This window comes from Danio rerio, chromosome 3 (assembly GCF_049306965.1).
Source record: "Danio rerio strain Tuebingen ecotype United States chromosome 3, GRCz12tu, whole genome shotgun sequence".
Classification (NCBI taxonomy): domain Eukaryota; kingdom Metazoa; phylum Chordata; class Actinopteri; order Cypriniformes; family Danionidae; genus Danio; species Danio rerio.
In genome coordinates, this window is record NC_133178.1 from 44,511,866 (window position 1) to 44,535,989 (window position 24,124).

Below are 24,124 nucleotides of genomic sequence, written 5' to 3' on the forward strand. Positions count from 1 at the left end.
ACTAGGCTCCGCCTCCATGAGACCAACTAAGGACTTTCCTGTTGTGTAGACGTGACTCTTCGGGGGCTTGATAAAAGAAAAATGCAGCGTCAAGATGTTCACATTTCAGATTACTGTAACATAGAAATGATGACCTGGCATGAAATTGAAACTATAAATAAAGTCAGTGATGATGTTTGTGATTTTATAATGCTGAAATAAACAAACTATTACAAAAATATTAGCCCTCCTGTGATTTTCCCTTTCTTTTTCATATATTTCCTAAATTATGTTTAACAGCGGAAGACAATTTCACAGTATTTCCCATTATATTCTTTCTTCTGGAGAAAGAGTTGTGTTTTATTTGGCTAGAATGAAAGATGCTTTAATTTTTGAACCATTTTTGGTCAATATTATTAGCCCCCTTAAGCAATGTTATATTTTTTGATTGTCTACAGAAGGGGTTCCCGAACTTTTCAGCCCACGACCCCTAAAATAACAATGTTAGTGACTTGTGACCCCCAAAATCCTCTTAGGTGGTTATAAATATGCAAGCGTTGCACATACAACAATAGGAACTACAAAACATTAGCATATTGACAACAGAAACAAGTCTATTCTTGGTTTAATTTTGGAGACTGCTATAATCAGAGATCATCCTCAATGTTCAGTTGTGGTCTGTATTAATATTTAATGTATTTGACTGCCATAAAGGTGTCAGAGAGTTTACCCTGGTGCTATAATATCAATTTGCTGCAGCTGACGCTATTGCTGAGTTGTTAATCTAACGTAAACACACTAATCTTGTGAAAAAAAGTAATTTAAGGGCTGACGGATTTTCATTTGCATGTTGTTGCTTTTTTCTACTATTTTATCTTCTGTGGGTTATGGATAAAATAAAGTGATTCTTATAGTTTAAGAAAACTGTTTGACTTTTGGAAATCACCAAGCGACCCGGTCAATGTCCCGCAACCCTCCAGAGCGTCCCGACCCCCACTTTGCGAACCAGTTGGCTGCGTCCGAAACCGCCTACTACTCATTAGGTACTGCATTTGAATTTAAACTTACTACTCAGCCGTTAGAAAAGTATGTTCTATAAAGTATGAATGTGAAAAGTACGAATGGAAGTCGGACGTACTACACCTGCCATTTTGTCATGGTCATGTGACCTACCTGCGTCATTTGCACTGCTTCACTTCCATTCATAAATTGGCTTGCGGGGCATCATAGGATAGAGCAGCGTGCATGGAATGCGCACTTCAGAATCTCGCTGGAAGTTATAAGTCATCCGGATACTTCTCGCATACTGATTTTCGAATTCTATGAATTCGGACATACTACTCGGCTTGCATACTGATTTTAGCTTACTGTATAGTATGGAAGTATGCAGTTTCGGACAATATTATCTGGATGCAGCCTTTATGATGCAGGCTGAGATTGCATCACTCAGCGATGCAATGTCAGACACAATGCACTCAATGGAGTGAGTGACGTCAGTGTGACCGGTAGGGTTAGGGGTGGCGTTAGGTGAGCACATTAAAAAGCATTGGATGCAGCTCACATTGCACTGTACCGAGTCTGCAGCCAGACCCCTCTTTTTTTCGGTTCTTCTTCTTGGTTTTATGGAGCGTTGTGAACCAACTTTAGAGGTGCATATCATCACCTACTGTGATGGAGTGTGAAAAGACTGAACTTTAATTTCTATTATAAGAATTAAAAGTTCTATTTTATAATCCACTATAATTGAATCTTATAATTGCCTTAATTTGTCTCCCTGAATTTAAACCATCTTTTAAAAAACCTTTTATTAAGAAATCCTGATATCCTAAGGTATGCAATTCCTCTTTAAGATTTCTCTTTTCATTTTTATATGCTTTGCATGGAACCACTGGTCTACAGAACAAACTACATGACCTCACATGGGTTCCTGGTTGCAAAAAAAAGACCGGTTGCAACAGCAAAAATGGATGGCGAATTTGAAAAATAGAAAACATAGCTTTTACCGTACACCACACTGCTTTTAATGCCAACCACAGACGTCTTTGACTAAAAGGGAGCTGAATGGAGTGAGGACCCAATTAAAAATGCTTGCCTCTGCAGTTCTCATTTGAAATCAGGTAAGTTCACGCTATGCTAAATCATACACATTACTCTCTGCTGAGTGCAGCAATGATTTCTGCAAAAACACTTAAACATGGTGAATTAAACTGCGGACACTGAATGCTAAGAATGAAATGTAAAAATGTACGTTCACATGCCCTGCCCCACAGGTGCAGTTCACTGTAAGAATGCAGTTCGTTTGCTTGCTGATGATTGTCCAGGCCTTGTACAGTTCCGACTTCTTTCCTTGTCTTTGGCTAGGCAGAACCTCGGTTTTTAGCACTACAAAGTTTTGAATCTGGTAATCATGGAAGATTATTTATTTCGCATGACCACACAGAACAACATTGTTAGCATCCAAAGACTTGTAGGCCTTTAACTTCTTTCTTGTAAAATTACTTGGAGCTTCAATGAGATTGTATATTTCGGGCAGGATGCTTGGCCATTTTGTCTTATCCAATATTCATTGGAAGGGTGCTATCCCAAATGAACCTATCAGACAAAAGCCACTCACTTTAACATTAATTTTACCGAATAACTGTGCTTATCACTTGGTGACAAGCTGTTATAATGGGCTGAAAGCATTATGTAAATTATATATATATATATATATATATATATATATATATATATATATATATATATATATATATATATATTATGTAATCAATATAACATCTCTACAACAAAAAACTCTGTAGCGCATCGGATGTCATTCCCTCGCTGTAAATGCTAGCGCTCCCATTTTTTTTTTTTTCTGCAACCTCGCTGCGCGCATCCTGAACGTTTATAAACAAGTAATTTGTCTATTTACAACAACTAGCCTAATTAACTTTTCCTAACCTGCCTAATTAACATAATTACCTTTTAAATTGCACCATAAGCTGAATACTAGTATCTTGAATAATTTCTAGTAAAATATTTATCATGGCAAAGATAAAATAAATCAGTCATTAGAAATGGGTTATTACGTTTAGAAATGCTTTGAAAAAATGCTCTCCGTTAAACAGAAAGTGGCAGGAAAAAAAATCTAAAATAAAACTAATTTATAATATTTCAAACCTTACTTGTATATTTAAATATCAGACTGTGTTTTGAACAGACTATTATACTTAATTTATTCACGTACATAACCATGTTTACAACGAAAGTTTCTGTAAAAGGCATAAGGGCTAGACATCATATAGCTGTCTAAATAACGCCTGACTAAAACTAAAAGTAGAGTATCTTTGCACTTACTATTTGTGGGTGGTGATTAAAATGTGTTATTCCACTAATTACAACATATAAACGAGTATGGTTTGAATTATTTCATTAATCAGTTAATTGTACGTGGTTAACCTTAAATTCAAGGTTCAGGTGAAATCCATCAGCTTGTGTTTATTGGAAATACCACGCGGTTAATTAGCATGTATTTTAAAGAAACATTTCACTCGTTTGGCCCGGTATACATGGACTTAGTTAAAACTTACAGTCAGGCATCTGAATGCGCTTACACGGGTCCTAGTTATCTTGGGTAAATGTCTGTGTTTTCTTTTTACCAGGAGGGAAACTTCGCTAGATTTTTGCATTGAGCTTGACGCGAATTCCCAGTTAAACAGCTGCTAATTCAGAGTACGGCACTCATCTTGGCTGAAAAGGTACGTCTGACGTGAAAATGGAGTTTATATTGGGCGTTCGCTGTAGTTTGCGGTGTTTTTTTGTTTGCGGTTCTTGTTAGCTAGCCGCTATGCTAGGCTAGCAGCCGCTCCACACCGCACACAACGAATCAAAAAACGCCGCGCGCACGTGTTATAATATAGTAATTGCACACATTCGGCTCAAAGTACAGTGTTTGCGCTATTTAAAGCGGGCAGCAAATCGAAACAAGCGTGGTTTGGCTCAATCCGCGAGTGAAGTGCGCAGTGAGGATGCTGGTTTGCGGCATCGCGCTGAAAATGCGCATCTGACAGCTCTAGCCATTCAGTGCGCATTATTTTCTTAATCCTGTTATCAAACATGGAGCAGTTCATTCATTACGGAAATTGATTCCCTCGAACTAACTACAGAACTATATAAATCATTAAAGTGGTTCGGATATATATATGTGTTTTTTAATTTGCGCTTTCTGCCTTATTCGTTCGTGCATTGTTCTCTCTCTCTCTCACTTCGTTTTCATTATATATTCATTTTGCGCAATTTAAGTCCCGCGATGTACGGTTAGTCTTTTTGTTATCGTGGCTATCATCAACTCGTCTTAGTCATTTTAACGGAATTGTTAACTTTAATGTTTCGTTAAACGATCGGTTTTAGGATGTGTTAATTTCTGCAAACATTATGAGAAAGGAATGCATACTCCTATCCCTGGTCACTATTGTTATTTAGGTGTACGCGTGTTGCGTATACATGTGTAATAACTGTCAGGTCATCTTAAAGTAGCCCTTAGCACGGGCTATTTTATAAATAAATAGTGTAGATCTTATTTTGAACAGCTCGTCTGCATTTGAGTGTTTTTTTTTTTTATTAATGTATGTTAATTTTGAAATATAAAATTAAAATGGCCTGTTTAATCTCTTAACCATGACACCAGTTTCACCCCAATTTTATTATTTAATACTATTTATATACATGTAAACATGGTCTGATATAATATTCTGATGGTATGGTAAACTTTGATAAAAAATATCATGGTTTATCAGGTTCAGAGTATTGTGATTACTGCTCTAAAATATGATTTTCACTTGAACATCATTAATTTTATTTTAAGAAACATGTCAAATATTTTGGAACAGTTGCTTCTGATCTGGAGGGTCCTTTTCTGCTGGAGATACTGTTGCCCTTAAAAACAACAACAACAAGTATTATAGGAATGGTATAACTAAAGTTTTAGGGTTTTAAAACCTTGACTTCAAGTTGAGTAAACCCTGTAACCGGTTATCATCTTATGCCTAATGTAAACACCAAGTTCTGGTTTATTTGTGTGTAATTTAAGTGTTGGGGATCTTTAAAAATGTAATACTTTGAAATCTTTGGAGAAAGTGTAAACATTAAAATAAGCTATTTGAAATGGGTTAATGGATATAATAGGATACATGACACAATGTTTTACTATGATGAGTATAAGTAATGCATAAATATAAAAATTAAGTTTCAAATTTTCTATTAATTGAAAATGGAGTCATCTCATGGAGGTAATCCCTATGAATAAATGCAAGAATGAAAATAAATGTGCATTACATTAACACATGCAAATGATTGATAATGTCAAATCAAAATGTAAAATAAATAAATAAATAAATAAATAAATAATTATAAAAGATATTTCCCAAATAGTATTTGAGCCACATTTAGTATTTGTCACATTGATGCTTTACATATTGATCTGGGGGTCCTGGCTAGGCCTGCCACAATATCTATTTTTTGTTTAACGATATATTGCATGATTGCGATTAAACAATATAATTGTCATTTTAAGACTATTTTATGCCACCCATTATATAATAACAATATCATCACAATGCAAGTATGAATCTTTCAACTAATTCTAGTCATTTTAACAATTTTAAACTGAGGCTTTGGAATCAGAATGTAAAAATGCATATCCTAAACAAATAATGTTCACAAAAAAAGTGTAAGGTAAAAAGTAACAGAGGCTTTGATATCTGCTACCAGATCTATTTTCAGTTGTCAGACACACACATGAACATATACTAAAGTAATTTATAATAAATACTATAGTGTTTTTTTTTTTAAACCATACAGACAACTGACACCTCCAATAGAGATGGCAATCAGCTAAAATGTTTATGTATGGGCGATATACATTTGCGTAATCCAAATTTTATAGGTCATTCTTCCATGTGTTGTGCGATAAGTCGATAAATTGATTATTGGGACAGACCTTGTCCTGGCATTATGGTGGTCATATTTAAGGTTCCTACATTTGAAGTGTTCAAGTGTATAATCTAATTTAAGATGAAGGGCCCATTTCTCAAGATCTCATTAACAACTGATTAGTCCTCCCCAAAACCCCAACCTAAACCCCCCAACCACCCGCCCTCAACCTAACCCCCTATTTATTTATTTTTCTGTTCAGCTCAAATCTGCAAGATCTGTCTACTTTTTATATCATCACAACCCTTAATAACATTATCAGCCTCTGAAGCCAGGAAAGCTAGATTTGATAAAATCTAATTTTAGCATCACTTTGTAATTTTTGCATTCGTATTTGTGCATCTAACATCACACTTTGATGTTTTCTAGATGCAAACTTTATTATTATTATTATTATTATTATCATTTCTTTTATTTATTTTTCAACTCATGATGTTGTTGATATTAATGGGGAAGTTGTCTTGTTTGTTTTGGTTGTTTTGACCTTCTTTGCACTGAAATGAGAGTGGCACTATTCCTCATTTTAGAAACCTCAGAAAGCGAAGAGAAATATTGGAAATAGGAAAACATGTCAGATGATCAGTCTGGCATTTAAAAGCGAAATCTTAACTGCTGAGAAAATTAGTATAGAAAAAGTAATATTGAAAGTTCTTTTTATCCTCTGTATACTAACACTCGTGTTGGTCGACTTGAGGACTGAGAACCAGGATTTATATGATTCAGTCAGATCATTTGTGTACTGACTGACATGTGAAATGTACAATCATTTTGTATTGGAACCATAAACCACAAAGCTTTGTTTGCAAAATGACCACAAAAATCAGTTTTCTTACACCATAACATTGAATCTCGCCAGACTTTCAGTCTTTCGCCTAGTGTGGTTTTAAGTTGCTTTATTTTAAGTTGTTGTTGTTGTTGTTATTATATTTTATAACACTTATAAATAAAAAATATATTAAAGTAAATTATACAAATTTGTATTTAAAGAATTTGACTTGATTAAATAAAGATTAGATGGAAGTAGATGCTTAATGAAAATATTGTAGTACTACATTACACAAGTTCACATGTATAGTAAGGAATAAATAAATGTATTAGTTTTAATGGTCAGTGCGAGGAGAGTCTTTCAAAAATAATACATTTATAAACGTAAAATAGTTATTTAGTGAGATTTTTGAAGTAAATTGGTTCTTGAGATGTTTGTGTATTTTTACAGCAAAACACAAGAATTGAAGCAAATAAGAGCATAAGTTGAGACAGAACGTCATAACAACAATAATGTTAGGATGATGATGATGATGATGATAAATTTTAAATAAAAAATGTCATGTCAAAATCCTAGAGGGACCCTTTTTTTCTAAAATGTGTATTGAATATGGATTGTGAATACTGAGGGGAAGTTGCATGCATACTGATAAGTTACAAGCATATAAAATTACAAGCATATTTTGATAACACTATTCATTTAAAAAAATTTTTTTCAGGTTTTCAATCATTTATTGGACCACAAGTCATGTCTGGTATAGCATTGAGTCGTCTCGCACAAGAACGAAAGGCTTGGCGGAAAGACCATCCTTTTGTAAGTCTGCAAAGCTGCTTCACATCCGTGATCGGAAACATTGCATAATTTCAGCTTTAGTTTAGTTTAGTTCTTATTTATTTTACACTTTAATCAAATTCAACCGTCCTTTAGATCTGCGACATGAAGCTCATAAAAAGACATTTTCTAAAAAGTTATTTTTAGAAGTGTTGTGTTCAACTTTCAGTGGAAAAGCAGTGAAGAGGTGGACTTTCCATTTTGTGGTGAAGAAAATGATATTTTAAGATGTCTCTCATTTTAATTAATTCTGCAGAGATGTCACTATTGAAAGTGTTGGGGGTGTATGTGCTCGCACAAACGAGGTCGTCCATCAAAACACTTTACAGTCTGACATTTTTCAAACTTTCACAGCCACCCACGGGGTTTAAAAAATATGTCTGTTCATGTTTATAATGTGCTAATTTATTTAATTATTTTAGGGGTTTGTAGCCGTACCAACAAAAAACCCTGATGGAACCATGAACTTAATGAACTGGGAGTGTGCCATACCAGGGAAAAAAGGGGTAAGTGCCAATTATTTTGGGTTTTAATTCAATATTCAAAATATACATCTTTTTTGTCAAAATACTTTTATATGTGTATTTTAAATATAAAAAAAAATCCCATACAAGATCTAAACTTTTGTTGTAGTAGTAGTAGTAGTTTACTTCAAGTGTGTATGTGTGTGTAATAATAATAATAATATTGTTATTATTATTATTATTGGTGTTTAAATATTGACAAAATAATTTTTTATATAAAGTATTTAAATAATAATTATAATGATAATTATTGTATATATTTGTAATAATTATATATATATATATATATATATATATATATATATATATATATATATTTTTTTTTTTTTTATTAATTAATTTTTTTTTAAATAATACATCACCTTTTTCTATTTAGACACCGTGGGAGGGAGGCTTGTTCAAACTTCGGATGCTTTTCAAGGACGACTACCCTTCCTCTCCACCAAAGTGTAAATCAGATGTTCAGTGGAGATGAAACTTTAATTTCCTCATCTTTGTTTGCTGTTTATTTAATTTATCTTAAAAATATAATGCGGAATTTGTATCCTGTGACTTCTCCAGGTAAATTTGAGCCTCCTTTATTCCATCCGAATGTATACCCGTCTGGTACCGTATGCTTGTCTATTTTAGAGGAGGACAAAGATTGGAGGCCTGCCATTACGATCAAGCAGGTAAGCGGTGAAGGTTGCTGCCCTGAAACCTTTTGTGAAACGATGTTAAATGAGCCATTTAATTGAAACATCCAATAACCAGGGTTTCTGTGGGTGTTGGTTTTAATTCAACCTTTCACAATTTATATCTGTGGAAAGGTCTTAAATACACAGGAGATGGTCTTAAATTTAAATGTCATGGCATTAAAGGTTGCATGCACTCCTTGCACTGCTAAGAAACATTTTATTTATTTATTTAAACGTTTAAAGATGTTTACTGATCAACATGAGGAAATTAAGTTTAGTATTCAGGGAAACTAAATGAGTGTGTTTAAGCTTAACACATGTCTGTCAATGAGCATTTTTTTGTGAAATTATTTTCAGTTCAAAATTCAGTGTAATTAATTTAAGTTCAGGGAGTACATTTTAGGGTGCATTCCTTTAAATGAGTCCTAGTTTTTTTTTGTTTTAATATATTTTTGTTCTACTGCAGGTTTTGCTAATATACTTATGCCTAATTTTCTTTTTTCTTTGTTTTTTTTTAAGGTGTTTTTTGCATCTAATAGTCAAGTAAATTATTTTTATTATTAATATTATAGAATATTTGAATTTCAAGAGTGGTGTTGTTGAATTTATTTAAATTTTATTTTACAGATTTTAGATAAACTGTGCAAAAATTTCCATAGTATCCCATACGTAAAAAGAAAAAGAAAAGCCAAGTATAAACAAAGCCCTGGCCTTGTTTACATTGTGGTTCTTGCTGTTAAAAAAATCTAAGTATGGCTGCAAAATGCAATAAATGCGTGAAACAAACAGTACCTATACAATTTAATACTAGAACAAAATTATTCACAATACAATATTCTTTTTTTATTTGTATTTTTTATTTTGGTAATTTGTTCCACATGATTGTACCCCCCCAACACCGCTGTATTTTTTTCCCCCACTACACTTCTAAATTTAAATAAACTAATATTAAAATCCCAACCCCTACCAAATAACTAGGAACTATGTTAATTAAATATTTTACGTAGCATTCCCAGTTTTTAAAAAAGTACTCCTTTCATTAAAAGTTAACATGCTTAATTGTGCTGTAAAATGATTTTTTTATTATTATTATTGATCCCATTTATTAGTTTATTTTTTAGTAGGTTTTTGGTAATCAAAGGCTGTCTTATTAATTCAAATGATAAAACCTTTTTAAAAATAATTTTTATTATATAATTTCTTAGGGAATTTAATTATATATATATATATATATATATATATATATATATATATATATATATATATATATATATAATATATATATAAAAAAAAAAAAAAAAAAAAATATATATATATATATATATATATATATATATATATATATATATATATATATATATATATATATATATATATATATATATATTTTATTTATTTTTTTTTTTTTTATTTTTTTATTTTTTTATTTTTTTTTTTTTTTTGGTCATGTAAATGTTTTTGTACATGCATTTTGTGATATTTTTGCCCAATAAATTCTTAAATTGCTCACTTGGATGGAAAAATACTTTTAGAGCAGTCCTAAGTCACCAAGTTTTTTGCATCATGAAAATCTAATGTCCCAGTAAATCTGCAATTCACATAATATATTGTTAGAAATTAGTTATTCAGAGATTTTAACATCCAAAAAGGAAAATCCTACAAATGCATTTGTGATTATATCAGACACAAAGGTTTATCCATTTTTTTTTTATTTATTAAAAAAAAAAATAAATTCTTTATAAGTGTCATGCATGTATAGACCATTTTGAGGCATGTAAACAAAAAACAATGGTCCCATACATTTCCTTTTACACTTTATTTTATTGTTTATCATTTTTATATAGATATTTATTTCTATAGCTTCAGAGAATCCACATATTGATAAACAATGTTATGATAGCTTTTCTAACATTTAAGTTATGATTGAATTGCGTCTTGTTACAGTTATGAAATAGTTTGATAACAAGCAGGTTCATGGGCAAATTACAAGACCACATTGAAGAAATGGTCTCAATTAAAGGTACACAAATGTGTCTTTAATATAATAATTCATACTGCAGTCAGTTTGGAAATTTTGTCCCTTCCAAATCTTTTCCACAAAGTCTCTATTCCTGAAGAGGGCAGTATTGCCTAACAAATCACCACAATGTTTATTTTAATATTTTTCAGATCTTGCTAGGAATCCAAGAGCTCCTAAATGAACCAAATATTCAGGATCCCGCACAGGCCGAGGCATACACGATTTACTGGTACGCTCCTCCGTTTCAAACTCGGCAGTCCTGCCTATCGAGACCCCAGATGCTTATTGCCTTGCTTATGAACCTTGTGTTTGCATTTCTGTTCCAGCCAAAACAGAGTGGAGTATGAAAAAAGGGTCCGAGCACAAGCCAAAAAGTTCTCTCCGTAAACCTCAAGATTTTCACACTGTAATGGAAATGGGTTTTTGACCAGGTCTCCTCACCCCGTCACACACACATACACACACACACACACTCTCTGTCCCCACACCTTTTACAAATCATATCCACTTCATACTAATTTACTGCTGGGCTTAAAGAAATGAATGTGTCGTGCCATTGTTGATCCACTGATGCTCGTCCTGACAAATTTATTATTATTATTATTATTATTATTAGGGGTTTTAAAATTTGGCCTTTTGTATAATAGTATAATTTCCCTCCCCCCTCTTGTTTGCGCAAACCCACAACCAAGGAAGTTCACGCTAGATTTGTGGCTTATTTCTTATTTTATTATAGTTTCATTTTGTGTGAGTGAGGTTATTTGGAAACAGTGCTACCTTTTCCAAAAAAAAAAGGCACAATAAACATCCTCAACGTACAGAATTGATATTCCACAGATGCAGAGGTATGAGCCTAAAACAGCTTTTTTTTTTTCCTTCTTTCAGACTGGCCTTTAGTCTCCTTCATGGTTTTAATGATTTAAAACTCGCTATTAATGTCAGTATTTCGACTGCTGTAAAATGATACTTTTATACTTTCTTTACTTTTGAACTAGTGTCTGTAGAGGTTTTTCTTTTCCATTCCTGATGCAGGCAGTGTACTAAGCATGTACCATTCAGTATGATAGCATTGTGCTGCCTCGGCCGTCTGTGTTTCACTTTAAAAAAAGAAAAAGAGAAAAAAAAATAAACATAAGTAAAAGGCCTCTGAATCAAATGGTTAGTTAACCGCTGCATCAGTCTCTTTGTGTTTATACGGTGTTTTGTTCATGTAAGTGTATAGAGTAAATAAAAATGTTTATACAAATCCAGTGGCGAATGCAGGTGATTTCGCATACTTCGTGTGGGGGACTTATTCGAAAGGTAAGTCTTTTTGTGCTGCTCCATGTTGGAAGACATAAATTCTTGTGCTTTTTACACTGTAATGGAAGTAAATCAATAAGTGGATCCTACCTAGCATTCTTGATTAATTAACATTAAAAATGCAGTTAGAAATATGCATTTTCTCATAAAAATATAGACCTTGTTATAAAATAAAAAAAGGCCAAGCTTTGTTGGTATTTTAGTAATAGATGTATGGAAACATTTTTTGCTATGCATTAAAAGGCAATAACAGAACCACTAAATATATGAACTTGCGATGACCAGAAGAAAAGAAAGAGGAAAAAAAAAATCCCAGGATTGCTGTTTATAATGGTAAGTAATATTTTAAAATCCTGTGGTGGTGACGGTAGTGCTAAAGCAATGCGATTTATGAAATTAGTATTTTAAAAATGTGACCCTGGATCTAAAAACTAATTTAAGTGTAATTTATTTTGGATTTTGAAATTAATGAAAGTTTAACGAAAGCAAAATCCAAAACTGTTTAGCCCTATCTGAAACAATTCGTCACATCTGGCTTCAACTTCTCTAGCCACACCCAGGCCTGATTACTGCTACAGCTGATCACAAACAAATTACTTCAATAACACCTGCCTGACAAAGTGAAGTAGACCAAAAGATCCTCTAAAGCTAGTCATGATGTGGAGATTCAAAGAAATAAAATAACAAATTTGAAGGAAAATTATTGAGATCTACCAGTCTGGAAAAGTGGTCTACAGATGACCACAGTGAGATTCATTATTTACAATTGGTTAAAACATGGAACAGTGGGGAACCTTCCCCACCTAAATAATCTCAAGAGCACAGTGACAACTCATCCAAGAAGTCAAAAAACATAAAGACTCTACAACAACATCCAAACAATCTCACTTGTCTAAGTTAAGGTGAGTGTTCATGACTCCACCATAAGAAAGACTTGGAAAAATGGTTTGCATGGCAGACTTCAATGATTAAAACTATTCATCAGCACATGTTTTACACAGTGGATGCCCTTCCAGCTGCAACCCATCTCTGGGAAACCCCCATACACACTCATACACTATGGACAATTTAGTCAACCCAATTCACCAGTACTCCATGTTTTTAACAAACGCGGGGACAACATGCAAACTCCACACAGAAACGCCAACTGACCCATCAGAGTCTCGAACCAGGGACCTTCTTGCGGTGAGGCGACAGCACTACCTACCGTACCACCGCATTACTTGATGAAAACCACTGCTAAGCAAAAAGAACATAAAGGATTGCCTCTTGTAAAAATGTCTTTAAGACAAAGGTTGAACGTTTTGGAAGGTGTGTGTGGCGTAAAAGTAATTGCATTTTAGAAAAAGAAACTGGAAGAGTTGCTGTGACAAATGGAACCATTGTTATAACAAATTATCCCAAAGGAAAATCTTTGGCCATCTGTTAGTGACCTCAAGCTGAAGCGAACTTGGGTTCTGCAGCAGAACAATGATCCCTGCCCTAAATCCAATTGAGACGCTGTGGCATGATCTTAAAAAGGCAGTTCATGTTTCTCCACAGCAACTTTAACAAACTCAGTGCAAGTTATCAAAAGTGCTTGATTCCAGTGGTTGCTGCTGAAGGTGGCCCCAACCATTTATTAGGTTTAGGGGCAAACACTTTTTCATACAGGGCTATGTAGTTTTATATTTTGTTTTCTTTTAATAATAGAATCTGTAAAACTGCAGTATGTGTTTACTTGTGTTATAACTAATATTTACATTTGTTTGATGAACTGGATCATTAAAGTGTGACGATCATGCAAACTTCAGTAAGGGGGCAAAGACTTTTTCACTAAGGGGGCAAAGACTTTTTCACACCACTGTATATTTCAGTACACCAGGCGTGACCAACCCTGTTTCTGGCAATCGACCTTCCTGCAGATTTCAGTTGCAACCCATATCAAACACGCCTGCCTGTAATTATAAAGTGTTGTTCAGGTCCTAATTAATTGGTTCAGGTGTGTTTGAGCAGGGTTTGAGCTGAACTTTGCTGGAAGGTCGATCACCAGGAGCAGGGTTGAGCACCACTGCACTACACTAACAATAGTTAACAAATACAAAACAACTGATAGTTTGTTTGGTTATGATAAACCAGTTGGAAAACTGCTGATCGGTAAGCTAATTTGTGATTATTGATGATAATATGAAAATGTATGAATATATATCATATGTGTTTGTATTTTTGATTCAAACATTGCTTTCAGAGATCATCTTTAAAGCATGATCATCCTGCATGATGACTTCAGAACTGCAAGATGATTAATTTTCAAATATGTAAAAAATACATGTTGCTTTATGCTTACAATATCAGTTTTCTTACAAGATACTTGATGGTCATATTGGTGGTCAAAGCTTTGAGAATCACAGCTCGATTACTGATGATGTAAAAAGATGTTCTTGTTTGCGACTCTAGGCACTAGCAACACGTGGACTTTACAAAAATAATGCAAACCAGCCCTTTGTAACTTGGAACTGTTAAGCTGACTTAATTTTTATTATTATGCTTATTGTACTCACATTTTTAAAAGTCAACTAATCCTGTTTTATACTGTCATACTATTTTAGCACTTCTGTTTTCAAATAATTACTGCAATTTTTACAAAATGACATATTTGGTGCTTCATTAAGTCTATAAAATCTACAATTAAATTTAGAAGACACTGGAGTCTGGAAGAGTAGATTTATTTTAGTTACTGTCATTTCGCCAGATACAGAAAAGCTGGAATAAATATAATAAATGTGCATTGGAATAAAAGGGAATACAATTTGCAGAATTATAAAAATTGGCAACTTAACAATTCCAAGTAACAATGGGTTTACTTACATTATTTTTGTAAAGTCAACTTGTTTCTTTTAAGGCAATTAGTTTTCTCGCTTTAAGTAACGAATCACTTTTTACAGTGCATAAGCTTACTATTAATGTTTTTTTTTTTTTACAACAATAGGGTATATGCCAGAGCATGCTAATAGGACTTTTAATTTGCCAGTAACCTGGGTTAATCGTTTACGGTGAATTGTATGCCAATGCAAAATCGGCGCGTTTAAGGTCTGTTTTCTTTAAAAGTGAGCGATCTCTACTGGCTGAGTGATATCTGATATAAAGCTTGTCTCAGATTGTACAAGAAGCACTGCATTAAATTACATTTCCCCCCGCCATGTCTTTATAATATGAGCATTTATTTTACCCCAGTATATTCAATGGAGCTTCTGCGCTAACCTGCCGATTCTGACGGGCGCGTGCGAGCAAATGGCTTTTTGTCTCGTTTTACGCTTTAGCAACTAAATGAAAGTCTGTTTAACTGATTGTATTTTATTTACATTACAACATCGATGCTAATAAAAATATGTTTTAATATATTTACAGTTCAGGGAATTTGCTAAATGTATTCATGGAATATGATCTTTACTTAATATTTTAATGATTTTTGGCATAAAAAAGTACTCACACAATATATTTAGGCTATTCCATCAAAATTGATTGATTATGTGCTTTCTGTAATAGTAATCTAACAGCCTGTATTAAACGGTAAGTGTAACAGTGGCTTGCCCTGAATTTGATCAACCACCTTTCATTGAAATGAGATGTTAAAGCAATAGAATTTCCACGCTAATTATGTATTCTTCCTCACAGAGGGATTTAATCGCACCGACATGATCTTGCGAAGCTGTTCATTCCTGTGAGCTTGTCAAGACGAGGAGAGGGAGAGAGAGAAAAAAAAAACACTGGATTCCAGGCTTTTCATGGGGGTCAGCACAATTATAAATATGAATATGGTTTCTACTGCAGGAGTTGGAAGGAAGCTGGCTAGAAACTATTAGCAGGGGCTGGTGTCAGTGCAGAGACAGAACGAGGCACTTAAGATGCTATTCTGCTAATTGCAGGAGGAGGTTTCTGGAGCGCAACTTCTTGGTAATTACCGGTCTTATTTAATTATTTGTGAAAACGTATTTTGATGTTTCACAGTTTTTTGTTTTTTGCTAAATGCACTTCAGTGTAAGTTCAAAAATCACAGCATTAGTATAAAGCTGACACTATAATTGGTCAAACAGTGGAAAACATGTTGTTTTTTTCCAATACTGTATAAACAGTTTTAAAGGGATCATTTACAAAACTACAGAAGATATATTAAAGAATGTTGGAAAATATTAATGATTGCATACAGTGCTCAGCATAAATGAGTACACTGCCTTTTGGAAATGCATATTTGTATTAATTTCTCAGTAAATATGGGCAATTTTGGGGTACATTTAAACAAAACAGTTCTGCTAAAGGTTATTAGCCATTACAGTTTTTTTTTCAAATGCTTTGGCTCAAATCTCAATTGAAATCTTGATTTTTCAAAACAGAAGGTTAAGGTCTCCGAACAATTAGCTTATTGTTCACTTCAGAGTAGCATTTATTGTTGATTTATGCAAATTGCAAATGCTTTGGCACATGTGTGCAAACAATTGCCTGTAGATTAGTCAAAAACTAATAGCATATGGCTTGCTGATCAAAACTGATGAGTGGATTCTCATTGAAACCGTCAAACTCTTCTTAACTTGTCAATAATTTTTCATCATGCGAGCCACCACACTCAAAACTATTTCTTCAATTATCAAACATTTGTGTACACCATAAATATCTGATATTGTTTGCAATGTCTGCTAAATTGGTAATTGACTGCTGGTTGCAAATACAATTGGCTTGTTTGGTAGTATATATATATATATGTTCACAAGTTTGGGGTCAATAGGATTTTTAAATGTTTTAAATTAGCGTCTCCTGCTCACCAATGCTGGATTTATTTCAGCAAAAACACAGTAAAAATGGTAAAATTATGAAATGTTATTGCACTATAAAATAACTGTTTAAAAGTAGTTTATGGTTTAATTTAATAATTTATTCCAGTGACTTATATGATGAATTTTCAGCTTCATTACTCCAGTATTCAGTCACGTGATAATTCAAAAAATCACTCTAATATTGATTATTATTGTTATCATTATTATTATTATTAAAGTTTTTCTCTATTGGTTGGGCTCATTTCTTGAAACAGGAATTACATTCTCAAAACCACATGGACAAATCTCCAAACCACTTGGCAATTGATCATTGATTTTATATTTGCAAATGATTAAGTACAGGTAGCCGACATTTAGCACAATTTCCAAGTGAATAGATCTTGTTGATCTAAACTGATTGTTGATTCTCTGTCTAAAGGTTGTTCTCTCCAAAATATGTCCTTGTCAAAATTAGTCAAGAACACCATGAATATGAATCCGTGGAACCTTTGATATATTTATTACAGCAACTGACAGTCAGGTGAAGCTAGAACTTGACTAACAAATGAGGAATTTCACACACCTCAGATGACCAATCAAAGACTGTAGGCTGCATATCATTTTCATGTTTTTTTTTTGTTTGTTTGTGTGTTTATATTATAGTATATTTTGTTTTATTCTGAGGTATGGAAATGACTTTATGTGTGTGATTGATATTGGTTACCATTTCCTTGGCAGTAAGAGTGCAATGCGTGATGTCAAACCTATGAGGCTACTATTAAACCAAAATCCTTTTTAAACATTTTATAAATCCTATGAATTTATTTTATTTAGTTTTATACACAATTGCATTCTGTCAAAAAAAAAAAAAAAAAAAAAAAAAAACAGTAGAGTAACCATTTTCAAAAACACAGCTAAGACTGAAAGGTGGACATGAGGGATATTTCAATGGTCCTCTGCAATAGTGGCAAAACAACTAAACATTTTGACGTGTGCTTACGCAATGCCAAAGGTACAAATGATTTTGGGGGCACTAACTGTTTAAATAAGAAGGAAATTTAGGTGTGACACACGAGTGAAGAGAAAGATATGAGCTTTTGCAAGTGAGCTATAGTGTTGTGCTAAACTGTAAGAATGTTTTTGCAAAACAATCTTAGTGTTGAGAATGTAATTCCTGTTTCAAGAAATGAGCCAAACCAATTAAGAAAAGCTGTAATATTATTATTATTAATGTTAATAGTATTAAATGCAATAATATAAAAAGTAAACAGAGCAAATATAAAGATTCCCTAATGCAATTTTTACCCATAAATAAACGGAAGAATCTGGGAATCACAAAGTACTGAACCTGTTCATTAACTAATGTTGTTTTTCTTTACCAGTGTGACTTTTCATTTGTTCAGTTCACTTAATCTGTCAAGTTAATGTTTCCAAATTTAATTTTAGGATTAGTGTAGAGATATTTGTGCGATATATTAAACAGTAGGATATATGTGTTACTATATTTCTACACAAATCAACTTACCATTTTGCCTGTGAGATGATAATTGGGTGAAAATCCCATTGATCCGGAACCATCTATAGGGTATATAATAGCATAGAGGCTCTTATACTGTAGCAACAAACCAGCGTTCCATAGCAACCACTCAGATCACCCTACCAACCACACAGCAATGTGCTTCCATTGTTCCCCTTATATTCAGAATAAAAACAAATCACACGTATTAGGATATAATTTGCTTTAATGTTCTCTATGCAGTTTCTTATGACTCAATAGGCTTTTTCATACGCATCAGTCTGCATTTTGCTAATTGCAGTGTATAATAGCACACAAGAATGTCCCCAGAAGCTTTTAGAGTCATTTGTGTGTCTTGGGGGATTTCTTACAGTAACCTTGTTGATTGCCATCTTTAAATACGATTAACACACAATGCAAATGACAGTTTTGCAATGCAAATTGAATCATTAACGCTGCTCTACACACATCCTCAACACTGAAGCTATTCATGCCTCTCTCCCTCACTCTCTGGAAAGGTGACGTTGATTATTTTTCTCAGTCACGTTTGCTAAATGCTGATTGCCATTTGGAGACCTTTTACTCCAGACATTGATTTCATTTTTAAACGACTTATTCTCTCTGTATCTTCAACCGCTGCACATAATGTCTGTTTTAGGGATGCCCCGCAGGGAAATTACATGCACTCTAAAAATCTGTTAATTATCAGATTATTTTGTGTGTCATGAGGGTTTTTAAAGTGCATTATGGGACAGACTTCTGAGACCTGGTTGCATAAAGCCAGTTTTGGCTTTTACCCAAGTAAGTTTGGGTTTCGTTTGAACAAACTTTGAGTTTTTGGGTTTCATTGCATGGTATGACATGCTATTTGGCTATCCTGCTCCAGTGCAGTTTTTGGCCTCTTTTTGCTTGCAATTTATTTATATTATAATTAATTATACTTTATTTTATATGTATCAAATACTCTACCTGAAAAACGTCTTGTCATCTATCTCAGTTGTAAGAGCAACAAATAATGACTTGACTTCATTTGTTCATTTGGAAAAGTGGCAGAAGGTGGATTTTGATGAATCATATGTTGAACCGATCACAATCTTCACAAATACTGCAGAAGACCTACTGGAAATGACATGGAGCCAAGATTCTCAGTCAAGTTTGGTGAAGGAAAAATCATGGTTTGGGGTTACATTCAGTATGCGGGTGTGCGAGAGATCTTCAGAGTGCATGGAAACATCAACAGCCTGAGGTATCAAGACATCTGTGCTGCCTATTACATTACAAACCACAGGAGAGGGCAAATTCTTCAGCAGGATAGCGCTTCTTCTCATACTTCAGCCTCCACATCAAAGTTCCTGAAAGCAAAGAAGGTCAAGATGCTCCAGGATTGGCCAGCCCAGTCACCAGAGATGAACATTACTGAGCATGTCTGGGTTAAGATGAAGGAGGAGGCATTGAAAACGAATCCAAAGAATCTTGATGAACGCTGGAAGTCCTGCTTTCTTTGCCTTTCCAGATGACTTTATAAATAAGTTATTTGAGTGATTGCAGAGATGTATGAATGCAGCCCTCTAAGCTCATGGGAGTCATACACAATATTAATTATTTTTTTACTTTATGTTCTATACTGTACATTATTTCTGTTAAATGAAAAGACTTTTGTCTCTTTGACTTGAAATGCAGAGAGGAGTTGACCACGACGACTGGGTTCGAGTTCGGGAAGGTTTCAGAAATCAGGTAAAACAAAATCAGAATCCAAAAAATAAAATGAGAGAGTGAACAACAGGGTGAGAATGTGGTAAAATCCGAAAGTGTGGTAAAATTTTTGACTTTTCAGAGCTTTTCTTTTTCTGGACGGCTTTTGTAAACCGATGGTTGGGTTTAGGAAAGTAAGCCGGTGGGCGGGTCAATTGGTAAAATTGTTTTGGTTGGTCCATTGGCCGATCGCCCAGGCAATCATTCAGTCGGTCGACAGCGGCCTTTGGTAGGCCTACGCAAGAACAGTGCGGGCGTGAACAGCACCCGCGAGAGACATTTGAGATGCGAAAAAGCGCACACAGCAGCCTCTCTTGGATTTGTGAAAACAAAAACTGCAAAAATACGTACCTCCCGGGATGTATTTCGCAGTCTCCAGAAAGGTCCACTGGAATATGTTTTCAGATTGAGCCTGGGTTGGGATATTTTGTTTTGGTAAAGTAAGCATAATCTAGAGGCCTTTGCCTTTCATATAAACCACTTCTGATACCAAATGATCAACTAGAAGTCAAGTTATTATTTGTTGCTCCGAAAACTTGGATAGGTGACAAGACTTTTGTCAGGTATAGTGTAGTATTGTACACTCAAAAAATGATACTTCCTTTTTGTTCAAACTACTACTTTAAATTGAACTGAAACAACACAATTCTTGAGTTGTTTTTTTTTTTGAGGGGACAACTTAATTGTTTTCTGTTCAACTTACTAAAATTTGTAAAAAAAAAAAAATAATAAGTTAAATTAATTCCACAACACAAATCGATTGTGTGGAACCCAGCATTTTTTACAACATATTCTCAATTAATATTACTAATCACTTGTAATTAAAATGTGCATTTCCATATACATTTGTATATGGAAATAATATTTAAGGCTTTTTGATGAGATGCTTGTGAACCTATAAAAATTAGTTGATTAATTTGCATTGATATATTGATATATTTGCACTTCTCCTCTCCATCTACACGACATCTCTAGGACCAGTCATCCAGAAACATGGATTCTCCTACCACTGCTATGCTGATGATACCCAGCTATACCTCTCTTTTCACCCTGATGATCCCTCGGTTACAGCTCGCATCTCAGCCTGCCTGTTGGATATTTCACACTGGATGAAAGATCACCATCTTCAGCTTAACCTCGCAAAAACGGAAATGCTTGAAGTTTCTGCCCACCTGACTCTACACCATAACTTTTCAATCCAGATGGATGGGGCAACCATTACTGCATCTAAAATGGTGAAAAGCCTTGGAGTAACGATTGATGACCAACTAAACTTCTCTGACCACATTTCTAGAACTGCTCGATCGTGCAGGTTTGCATTCTATAACATCAGAAAGGTCCGACCCTTCCTATCTGAACATGCAGCTCAACTCATTGTTCAAGCTCTTGTTCTCTCCAAACTGGACTATTGCAACTCTCTACTAGCAGGGCTTCCAGCTAACTCTACCAAACCTCTTTAGATGCTTCAAAACGCAGTAGCACGAGTGGTCTTCAATGAACCTAAAAGAGCAAATGTCACTCCGCTGCTCATCCGTTTGCACTGGCTGCCAGTTGCTGCTCGCATCAAATTCAAAGCTCTGATGTTTGCTTACAAAGCGACTTCTGGCTTTGCTCCTTCTTATCTGCTCTCACTTCTGCAGATGTATGTGCCTTCCAGAAACTTGCGATCTGTGAACGAACGTCGCCTCGTCGTTCCATCCCAAAGAGTAAAGAAATCACTTTCCCCAACTCTCGCATTTAATCTGCCCAGTTGGTGGAATGAACTCCCTATCTGCATCAGAACGGCAGAGTCACTCGCTGTCTTCAAAAAACGACTAAAAACTCAAATATTTAGTCTCCATTTTTCTTCCTAATCTGCAATTGCCTCTCTGGCTCCACCGCTAACTGTTACTCAAAAAAAATAAAAAAAAATAAAAACACATTACTAATGCTTTGCTTCTTACACTTTACACACCTGAAACTCGCCTACAGCACTTATTCATTGTTGCTCATATAGTTGTGTAAATTGCTTCCTTGTCCTCATTTGTAAGTCTCTTTGGATAAAAGCATCTGCTAAATGACTAAATGTAAATATAATAATTGCGTTAAGCTGCCTTCTGAAACTTTGCCCCATCAGTAGTCTTGTAACACATGACCCTCTAGTATTGTGTGATTGGCTGTTTGCTGCATGTGTCACACTTTCAATTGCAGGTGGTACACATTTAATCACAAACGGTGAGTTAAACCCTTAAGATTTATATGAAGCATTGTGAAACCACTTAACTTGATCTTAACCAGAGACCTGTTACACAAAAAAAGTTGAACAAACTCTGGGTTGCAGAGTAAGTTTTGTGTTGACAAAACAAAATAAATATTGGCTCAAAAATGTTTTTTAAAATGCTTTAAATTGGAAAAAAATGAGGCAGTCGGAACAGGGAGTAGGTTTATTGCATCATACAAATGTCACTTTACTCACAACTTGATTGGTCTAGTTCGGGATAGTAATCTTTAACCCAGAATAGGAGCAGGTTAGCCAGTGAATGCTAGCATGGCGACGGAACAGGATCAAAACCAACCCTCAATCTAAAACAAGAAAAAGAGGTTGTTCAAATTAAACAAAAACATACACGAGTAAAAACCCAAACCGTGTTCAACAGGCCTCAGGTGGGATTTACTTGGTATTGTCAATCCGAAACTTACTTGGCTACCTGGAGTTTGTTTAATTCATTTTGTGCAACAGGTTAACAGCAAAAAGTTAACAGTTGACTTTACAATTTAACTTACACTGTAAAAAATACTGGGTTTACACAATTCATTCCCGTTAACCTGCTGCTGTCATTCCGGGCCGAAAGCGGTTTGTAATCGTGCAGTGCTGTTCCAAGCTCAGTGGAGAAACAACCATAACTGTTTTGGCATAGCGCAAAACAGGGGGAGGAGGGGGCATCAAAAACTGAAACGGCAGTGGTAAAGGGGTCGATCAATTTGTGGGTGCGATGACACGGGGCCCCCTGATCACTGCGGGCCTGTTCGCTATGCCACTGGGTTCGGCATAGAGGAAAAGCGGCTGTTGTCCCAACTCAAATCGATTTGGTTAACAAATATAAGTGGATTGAATATAAAACATTATGTTGTCAAATAAAAAATATAAAACATTAAGTTGTCCCAAAAAAGTCTCAGAAATTGCTAAAATATCTAAAAGTCTCCTTGTTAAAAGTTTCAACATGACAGTTGCAGCAGGAAAGACCAACATCCCTTTAAAAAGTGAATCGCGGGATGTTATTTTACAGATGTTTTTTGCATCGTTGAATTTTCTTGTTCAAATTCTTTCCGACATTTGAAGATCTTAATGCAGGCTTCATTTCCCAGTCCATTTTCAAAGTATAGCTGTAGTTTTAAAGGTGCTGCACTTCAAAAAGTCTAGAAGGGTCATTGTGAACCTTTTCCCTCTAATCAAAAACCAGCTGATATCTGCACTCGTCCACCCGAGAATATCGACCGCGCGTTATATAATGTCAAGAATAGCTGTCATTTATATTGTGGGAGCTGAAATAGTCTGCAAATGAGTCATTTGACTATCAAGAAATAACTCTCGTCTGACTGTTTATAGTGCAAAGATTTGTTATTCATCAACTTAGACATGACATTCGTGATGCCTCAGGAATTAACTAGATTTTTTTTGCATGAATGACTCATGAAATGTGATTTCAGCTGCATCCAGGTGCTAATAACAGACTTATTTAATTAGCTACGTGCACAGCATTTGACAGTGCTGTGTTTTTAATGAACAAATGCTTTGTACCACCAAAATAATTAATGGGAAAGTATGGGGGCACTTATATTTGGAAACTGCCAGGGCTAAATTGCTATTGCCACTGATTAGACCCCTGCAGTGCAGTTGGTGGGAGTTACTGTTATTTCTTCTGTTTTATTTTCCTTTTCAATATTTATTAATCACTCTCTTTCCTTCTGTTTTGTGAGTTTACAAAATCTGTTTCACTGCCCTGTAGTTTACCTCAAA

General features: G+C 34.5%; 1 protein-coding gene across 2 annotated transcripts; it reads left to right on the forward strand.

Moving 5' to 3' along the window:
- Positions 1–3,577: 3,577 nt before the first annotated feature.
- Positions 3,578–12,016, forward strand: ube2ia (ubiquitin-conjugating enzyme E2Ia). Of its 2 annotated transcripts, NM_131833.2 has the most exon segments (7): positions 3,591–3,719; positions 7,437–7,531; positions 7,972–8,055; positions 8,450–8,522; positions 8,635–8,744; positions 10,920–10,999; positions 11,097–12,016. In NM_131833.2, coding segments are annotated over 6 exon segments (474 nt in total). In that variant the 5' UTR covers positions 3,591–3,719; positions 7,437–7,465; the 3' UTR covers positions 11,158–12,016.
- Positions 12,017–24,124: the final 12,108 nt, after the last annotated feature.

Bases quoted from the DNA above. Each gene is read 5' to 3' on its own strand.
- ube2ia (XM_073935565.1), top strand. From the start codon at position 8,011: ATGAACTTAATGAACTGGGAGTGTGCCATACCAGGGAAAAAAGGG. The intron at 8,523-8,634 runs GTAAATCAGATG...TGACTTCTCCAG, and splicing joins CCCTTCCTCTCCACCAAAGT to GTAAATTTGAGCCTCCTTTA. The intron at 8,745-10,919 runs GTAAGCGGTGAA...AATATTTTTCAG, and splicing joins CTGCCATTACGATCAAGCAG to ATCTTGCTAGGAATCCAAGA.